Here is a 9,355-nt window from a genome sequence, read left to right on the forward strand (position 1 = left end):
CTTAACCATTTGCAACTGAGAATGTAGTGTCTAATTATTAGCATTATGTAGGTAGTATAATTGGATTTAGATATAATAAATGCATTAAGGGTCTAAAGCTGGATTCTCAAACATGGGAGTTTGCAGACTAATTAATTTTATCAATCCTGTTCTCTCCTTGTAGGCTTTTATGTCCAAATCAACAGGTTTGAACATGTAGAGCATCATGTGCTGAGACATCAGCTCAGCCTTTGTAGAGCTATATCTGTTTTTAAATCTCTTTTGAATCTTAAAACCCGTCTGTTCAGCTTGGCCTTTAACACAGATTTTATTTTTATTTTAGTTTGATTTAATTTTATTTTTATTTGATTTTTAGTTTATTTTAATAATTTTATTATGTGCTCATTAGCACTTTGTTCAACTTTGTTGTTTTAAAAGTGCGTTATAAATAAAGTTGCAGTTGCAGAAATGAGTGATAAAACATATTTCTCCATTTTTAAGCGTCTTTTGTAAAACTGGAACATTTTGCTATCTGAAACATGTAACTATTAAACATTTACTAATGACATCAGGCTGAGTGGTGGGGTTGTATTAAAAGGCAGCTGATCAGCAGTTGCAATGTTGCAACTTTCAGTATTCTTATAGCTCACTAGTCTAACTTTCACATCAAACGTTAAAGAATTTTAAACTAATGAATAATAAACTATTTGAAAGACAAAGTTTCTAATATACAGTGGCATGGTTCACAGAATGGCTTTAAGAAATTCATGGAAGTCAGTTTTCTACAAATGTACTCATCCTACTAAAATGCAGCAGTAAACAGAAACACTACTGCTGCTATACATTTGTTTTGTTATGGAACAAAGCATTTCATGTCTGATTGCTTCCAGATTCACGAAATTTTTGGCTCCAGCTCTGACTCAGTATAACATAAGTTGGAGCAGACTGTGCTTTAAGGCCATCAAAACTCCTTTCAGATCCTATCGGCAACTTCATTCACTGCTCTTACTCCACAGCTTTTGATGTGATGAGTCTAGATGATCTTCCCTCCTGGCTAGGTGAGGAATGTCTGACAGACTGTAATATGGTGTCCACTTTCATGAGCAGAGACTTGTTCACTGTCGATTCCACTTTGGGACCCCAGTGGGAAGCAGTTCTTGGGATGCAGCCCTCTTTGTATAGGTTCTATTTGTATATGGAACAGATAAATCTGAGTATTGAGGCATTATAACATTATGTTTTTATGTTGTTATGCTGCACTTTTAGCATTGCCCCATTTTTGTAAGAAATTCATGTATTACTGGTCAGGTACATATTAAGCTGGTAATGATAAAAAAAAAACAACCTTGGAATAAATTTGTGGTAACTAGGAATCTGGCAGAAGGTTATAAGACTATCTATCTATCTATCTATCTATCTATCTATCTATCTATCTATCTATCTATCTATCTATCTATCTATCTATCTGTCTGTCTGTCTGTCTGTCTGTCTGTCTGTCTGTCTGTCTGTCTGTCTGTCCAGCCGTCCGTCTATTTAATTATGAGTTTGTTTTCTGACAGACTTTTCAGTGTTGTCTTGGAGCTTTTGACCAAAGAGGAGAAGGTAGAAAGCGAGGGAGAACAACCTCATCCGTCGATGCATGGGCATGGGGGTAAGCCAGGTGGATTTGACGTTAAAGCCCTTCGAGCCTTCCGTGTGCTGCGACCCCTGCGGCTGGTCTCAGGAGTACCCAGTAAGTGGTAACAACTTTTGAGCTCTGTATAGAGACAGCGTGATTTAACAGAGTGTGACAGAATGTGTAACATTTGCCACATCTTTTCTATTTTTTATATAATTGTCATATTCACTAATCCCATACCCACTATTCCCATTACAATCAAAAGGAGAGTAAACAGTCGCATGGCAAGTCCAGATGGTCCAAGTGTGGTCTCAGAGGACTGTTTCCCAAAATCATTCATTCATTATCTATCCCAGTTCCTCAGAGACAGGTGCTCTGATTGTAATAACAATAAACAGTCTGAGAACAAACACATCTAACATTATTATGAGATGTAAGGTTAGTTAGATGTGCACAATACACTGAAACTGGTATTGCTATTATACAGAGGAGAGTGCCTTTTTTCTGATTATGGGGAAAACATGGTGTTTACATACATAATGCAAATTATTAAGACTTGCATATTTTCATTCTGGACTTTCTCTGTCCTTACTAAAAGTTTTAAACTATAGTATACTATAGTATTTAACTAGACTACAGTATAGGATGCAATAGGCCATCCTGTACCAGGTGTGTCACTGTTTTTATATATTTACAAAGGAGTCCAGCAGATCTGACCGTTTATAAAAGAGTATTTCATCCTACATTCAGCCACACAAAGTACACCTCGGCTTCTCTCCTGTAACGTGTTCATTTTCCTCTTTGCTAAGGTTTACAGGTGGTGTTGAACTCCATCATTAAAGCCATGGTCCCTCTCCTGCACATTGCCCTCCTGGTCTTGTTTGTCATCATTATCTATGCTATTATCGGCCTGGAGCTTTTCATCGGTAAAATGCACGCATCCTGCTTTATACCTGGTTCAGGTAAGTGCTCTTGGCAGTCTTTTACACATAAAAGAAAACCAGCCTTGTAGTCAGTATGTTTGTTTTTAGGAATTTATCGAGATATTTTGACAAAATAGCTTATTTTGTCTTATTTACTTGTTAAATTGAGACACACACAGAAATAAGGCATGGACATACTTTTTCCCTGTTAGAATTTTCAGTGTATCATTTAAAGGGAACTTACTTTGCTTTTTATTATTTTCTTTCATTTGCAGTTTTTCAGTGTATTCAATTTTATATCATTTTTTTAAAAATCCCAAATAGGAGAAAGTTGGGGTTGAATATGAAATAGTTTTAAAAAAAGAGGATTGGCATTTGAATCAAGATTCAATGCAAAGGTAATATCTTTGACAATCTTAGTTTTTCTAATGAACAAAGAAAGGCAGAGAATATCTATAGTTTGCCAATAAATGTGTCAGAAAATCATTAAAATGTTAAATTTCTTGGAAATGTTGAAAGAGATTTGTATATTTAATATGTAAAGGGCAACAGTACCGAGGTGGATGGCAGTGATATTTGACCTCTCAGACAGCCCTGCTTCAAGAACTGTCATTTTTAAAACGGTCGTAAACCTACACGGCAAGGAAAGTTTTGACAAGCACTACTATATAAAATTACCTTTAGAAATGCCACCTAAAACCTGACTGTGCAAAAAAGTGGCTTTGTGAACCTGTCCAGTGGCATCACAGAGTGGGCTGGAAGGCATCAGGGATACACCATCACATAGAAATGTGTGGTGTGGTCAGACCAAAGGGTACACAACTATTTTTGTGTATAAATGGGCACCAGGTGCTTGAGGCCCAAAACAAAAAATGACCATCTACAACATCAGGCTCTTTTGTTTTATCCCTGTGGTGCAGTTCATTATAGTCCAGTGATGGCAACATGAATGTTGAAGAGTTCGTTAAGATTTTAGAGGCACATATTCTGCCTTAAAGGCATTATCTTTCCAGGGACATCTATATATATTTCTGACCTCTTACAGCCATGTATGCTTTCTAAATAGTTTTTAATTAAATGTTTTTTTTTATTATTATTTTATTGTGTTACTTTAAAGCGGTTGTCTTTAATTTGATATGTGTGCTACCTCAATACTTTGCTTTATTTGTGCTTTAAAATAAACTTAACTTTCAACAAGATGAAATTAATGCAAAATCTACATTCTGCACTTCACAAAGGCATGGAAGAAGACGATTTTAGGTTTGCCTTTAGTCTTGACCTGTCTCTAACTGTGGAGGTGTGGAGAAATTTTAATGAAAAGTGCAACAATCATGGCCCCATATTGCTTCATCGTTATATTGACTTACAATAATTTTTGGATTTGGAATAGTATTTAATGTGGTTTCAAATAATAAAGTGCATATTTTTAAAACGTCCCAGCTGGCTCTGAGTTCTAAGCTTAAAATTGTTCTTTTCTGCTGTTGCGTCAGTGTCAGCTTATCACATGTTTCTTTGCACGGTCATCCGCTTGAGGCACAGCACACCCACACACTCATATGGTCTTCTTGGAAAATGCATATGTCCAGGCAATACAGCTTTTCCGAGTTACTTTAATTGGTAGCCTATTTATTGCTTAACAACCCAAAATATCCCAATTCTGCTAAGAGATGCTATTAAGCTATTCAGTGGCAGAGAAAAATTGTATTTGTTAACATGTTAACTTTGGGAATTCCTGACACCATATGTTTCCCCATTTGAGTGCATTTTAAAAAAGAACATAGAGTAAAACATGTTTTCATACAGTTTGTAACTAACAGACTAATTTTGACTTTATTTCACAGAATAAACAGATGATGCAATTTCTCCTTAAGAATGAGAAATTATGCTCCCAAGTACATTTTGCGTTTGGGTCTTCCACACTGGCAAACTAATGAAGGCTTGTCACAAAAAACTCTCAATTTCTGCAAAACATAAGATTTTCAAGTTTTAGTCAATAAACTGAGGGGCTACATAATGTGACCGTAGAATAATATAACAATGATGATAATTATGGCAGTCATGAGTGTAGCCCCCAGGAGCAGTGAAATCACTAAATATACCCTTCAAGTGATACATTACCATATACTAGGAAGAGCAAAAATCAAAGCCTTGTGAAGCAATGAATGACTGAGATTATATAATAATAATAATAATAATAATAATAATAATAAGAAGAAGAACAATGATGATAATATCTACAGTACAAAAATGAGTTGATATTAGCTTCAAGCCCCCTGTAAAGCATTGAGATTTGACATGCCCAGCCCTTTCAAAATCCCAATGAAGCAGCTTGACACCCATCGGAGGCACGTCTGACATAAAGAGGCCTATAGATTGATGTGTTCAGTGACTTTAGAAATGCTGAAACAACGTATCGAAACAGTTCTTGCAACATTTCTGCTTCATAAGTTCGATACAGAGTTGACCAAACAGACTCAATCATTGCATCACTACTGTATCTGAACTTCTTAGACTGCCACCACTGATCCGTCATTGTGTAAGCACCATTTTTAAAGTTTACACAACTAAAATGTTACGTTTTAATCAAGAAATGGGGCCAGAAAAAGAAAAAGGATTTGAGCAAAGTTTGTCGTTGAAGGAAGAAGAACATGTGTTTTAAATGTGTGTTTTTTTTTCCTAAATGTATCAGTATTAAAAAATAAAATTAAAAACAAAACTAAATCTCCAACTGCATGACATTTTCAAGTAATAGGTCAATGGGCAAAAAATGGTCATTTTTAAATTATTGTGTTTTGAGATTTGTAAGCTTTTTTTATTGGCAATGCAGCTTGCCACTCTGCCATGTCACATTCGATTGAATTTCAAGTATTTATCAAGAATGTATATTAATAAAATTAACATTTATCAATCTCTAATTGATGCAAACACTCCTTTTATATAAGGTGCAACAAAATCATGAATCAAGTCATGAAAAAGTCAGTCTTCTTTGTGGGTTATACTAATATCTTCCATACTGTTTATACTGAATCATTATATTAACACTTCCTGAATCTTAAATAAAAAATGAGAAACTGTCATATTAAATGCAGTAATTTTCAACAACATTAGAAGCCTGATGATGAAATATCTCTCTGTAGAAGGGATATTAGAAGAGGAACCAGCTCCATGTGCGATCTCAGGTCATGGGCGCCAGTGCCCCAACGGCACAGAGTGCAGGGAAGGCTGGCAAGGTCCCAATGGCGGCATCACCAACTTTGACAACTTTCTGTTTGCCATGCTGACGGTGTTTCAGTGCATCACCATGGAGGGCTGGACAGACGTGCTGTACTGGGTGAGACTTAAACTTGATCTACCGCTGCCTGCCCTGTTCATAACCTGTGACAGACACATGCCTTCAGCTTCGATGTGTCTTACCATCATACACACAGCAGTGATGTGACTGACAATGTGATGATGAAGCAGATGATAATTTCCTGAGGCAGCTCTTATCACTCAGATATGATTGATTGCCTAAATGACTGACTCAATGCAACTCTTTGAACAAAATGCTGCTGTTCTTGCATGATCTTGTGCTCTTATAAGAACTCTGTTTTTCTTAGGCCACTGTACTGTCTATGTTTTCGGACTTTTTCCTGTATTTCACACTGTTTCTTCTCTTTCTCATCTTCTCCTTCCTCTGTGGCGACTGCTCGCTGCTCCAGATGAACGATGCTATGGGCTTTGAGCTTCCATGGGTGTACTTTGTCAGTCTTGTGATCTTCGGCTCCTTTTTTGTTCTTAACCTGGTTTTGGGTGTGTTGAGCGGGTAAGAACCTTCCTCTGTTGAAGACTTTCTGTCTTTAGCTGTCTGTCGCAGGCCAGAGCTTCTTTGTTTTTTTTTTTTTTGTTTGGTTTTTTTTTTTCTGTTTGTGCCTGTTAATGTCTTCTTTTGGCTCCTGTAGGTCAACGATGCTATTGGATGGGAAACTCCATGGATTTATTTTGTCAGCCTGATTATACTGGGATCCTTTTTCGTGTTAAATCTTGTGTTAGGTGTATTAAGTGGGTAAGAGGCAACGTGTGCAGTGGTTTTGGTCTGCAGTGTGCAAAGCATATTCAGTTGTGTATGGGAAGTAGTGGCAGCCTGAAAAGAAAATAAACTGCTGCAGATGCTTAAAATTTGAGCAAATACACAGATCCTGACAATCTTTATACAAACATTTTAAGATTATAAACTTGTAACTCGTCTGTGTTAAAACATCAAAATAAATTCTTTTTCAGGCCTTTTTCCTTTACTTCTTATGTGAAACTATTACATCCATTCCACGGCAACTGCAAAGTGAGCGTTTCTTCCCCCAGCCCACCCTCAACCCATCCAACCTCCTGAGAGAGAAATTAATCTTATTCCTCGGCCTTCACTCCCTCTGTGTTCATAAGCTCCCTCAAACCCTAGTTTGCTTTCCCAGCTCTGTGGAGTGGGGGTGGGGTATTACATTAGAATTATCTCTGGATAGTTGACCAGCAAGAAAAGCTGATTTTTATTTATTTACTTATTTAGGAAGCTGATGAAGTTCATTTAACTGTCAAATCTGATCGTCTTGCTGTCTTGCTCATCTGCTTTAAATGGACATTGTTTATTATCTTATTTCAGTTTTACCACCTCTACTGTGCAGGCCTCTTATCACTAAAAGTCTTTACCTTTTTATCGTATATATTTTCTAACCAGAAGCTGACACTTTTCATTTAAATATGTTTTCTTAACAGTTTCCCATATTGTAGTTTCCACATTCGTCTTATATAACTTATAAATTAAAATTACGTGCAAATGTTGCGTGTCTTTATTAAACCATCTGTCTACCTAAATTACCTTTCCTTTATGATTAAGATGCTTGCCTGAAGGATGCGCTACTGTACAACTGGGCTCTATTTATACTACTGTGTAGTCTTGTAGAGGTGTACATCTCCCTCCAGTGGCTACAGTTCAGCAAAACACACACTACATTAAAATGTGACTTGTTTGCAAATTTATTCAACTCATCATGAATGAGACAAAAGACAGAATAAGTCTAAATGATATGATCCTACTGTGATTAAACTTCTTGTTGTTTGAGATCCAATCCAACTTTATTGATAAAGTACTTTAAAACAACCACACACAGTGGACAAAGTGCTGTACATAAGATTAAAGCACAGAGAATAAAATCAAAAATCAAAAATAAAATAAAATAAAAAAAACAATACAATAAAATAAAAAAGACAAGTTTAAATATAAAAACAGAAGCAAAATGTCAACATCGCAAGAGTGTCAAGAGCAGCTGATCAAGTGATCTTAAAGAGTGTGAATGTGTAAGAAGAAGTTCAGTGAAGTAGGGTGGTGCAAGACCATTAAGAGATTTAAAAACAAATAAAATAATTTTAAACTGGATTCTAAAATACGCAGGCAGCTAATGGAGTGAAGCTAAAACCAGAGAAATGTGTTCATGTTTACTAGTGCCAGTTAAAGGAGCATTTTGTACCATTTGAAGGCGAGCAATGGAAGACCCACTAACCCCCAAATACAGTCTAGTGGTGATGAAGGTCTTGAAATGCTGTTGTGGAATAATTAGCTTAACTTTGGCTAGCTCCCTTAAGTAAAAAGAGCTTGACTTTATGACTGCCTTTATTCGACTATTACGTGTAAAATCAGAGTCCATTTTAAGATTTTTTATGTTCCATGTTATGTTATGTTTATGTTTGCTTGTTCCGCATCTGACACTTTCCTAGTGTGAATTGGAGTTAAGGGTTGTTCTTTTTAGAGCCATATAAATTTGACTATCTTATGCATAACATCGTTTCCTGAGTATGGAACCTAGTGGGAGTAGGTTTCGAGAAAAGAGTAGAGGGCCTAAAACTGAACCTTGTAGGACTCCATATAGAAAAGGGGCAGTAGAGGACACAGCATCACCTAGGCTGGCACAAAATGTCCTATCACCTATCACCAAGGTCGTAGAGCTGTGCCTTGATGCCCACCCAATGCTCCATACGATCTACCAAAATTCCATCATCTACTCTTTCAAAAGCTGTTGATAAATCAAGAAGTTAAAGAACAACACAGTCCCCAGAGTCAGTAGCTAATAACATATCATTAAAAACTCTTAGAAGGGCTGATTCTATACTATGTAGAGATTTTAAACCAGACTGAATAATCTCTACAATATTCTGCTCTTCAGAAAGGCCAGTAGTTGAGTATAAACTATCTTTTACAGAACTTTTGAGAGAAAAGGCAGTTTGGAGATAATTAGATATGATTATTTTAATTTTGTGTGGAAAAAATTAGACTTCTTGTTTGCTGTGCTGTTTGCTGTGAATGTTTTGTGTTCGTAGTCATTCATTTATTTGTGTACTTACATTTATCTCTTCAACCCCAGAGAGTTCTCCAAGGAGAGAGAGAAAGCAAAAGCGCGTGGAGACTTCCAAAAGCTGCGTGAGAAGCAGCAGCTGGAGGAGGATCTGAAGGGTTACCTGGACTGGATCACTCAGGCTGAAGACATTGACCCTGACAATGAGGATGAGGCTGAGGAGGGGAGCAAACGTAACCGTAAGCAGCCATTTCCACTGTCTCTTCTCATGCAATTAAAATTAGGACAATGCTACTATCATAAGAGCTCTACAACACATAAAACAAATTGACACTGCTCTTGCAACATTTAGTTAAATATCGAGTAGTATGAATGATTTTAGAGCTTTTTTTATTTCTGCAGTTATAATAGGAACAACATTGTAAGGTGGCCAAGGGATCTTAATAAACTGCTGTGCAAGAAAATATATGCAGATGACTGTGTGGTAAAAACTTATAACACGAACAAATCCAAGAAGA

At 36.5% G+C, this 9,355-nt stretch overlaps 1 protein-coding gene across 1 annotated transcript in view; it reads left to right on the forward strand.

Annotated features, from left to right (window-relative positions):
• The window catches only part of LOC121636975 (voltage-dependent L-type calcium channel subunit alpha-1D-like), a 28,054-nt gene extending 19,007 nt beyond the window's left edge, over positions 1–9,047 (forward strand). Inside the window, exons 4-7 of the mRNA XM_041980840.1 lie at positions 1,539–1,711; positions 2,407–2,559; positions 5,658–5,851; positions 8,907–9,047. Of these exons, the coding sequence (XP_041836774.1) occupies positions 1,539–1,711; positions 2,407–2,559; positions 5,658–5,851; positions 8,907–8,966 (580 nt within the window). The 3' untranslated portion in view covers positions 8,967–9,047. The remainder of the gene's footprint in view (positions 1–1,538; positions 1,712–2,406; positions 2,560–5,657; positions 5,852–8,906) is intronic.
• The last annotated feature ends 308 nt before the right edge of the window (positions 9,048–9,355 follow it).

The sequence above is a fragment of the Melanotaenia boesemani genome, chromosome 3, assembly GCF_017639745.1.
Source record: "Melanotaenia boesemani isolate fMelBoe1 chromosome 3, fMelBoe1.pri, whole genome shotgun sequence".
NCBI classification, from domain to species: Eukaryota; Metazoa; Chordata; class Actinopteri; order Atheriniformes; family Melanotaeniidae; genus Melanotaenia; species Melanotaenia boesemani.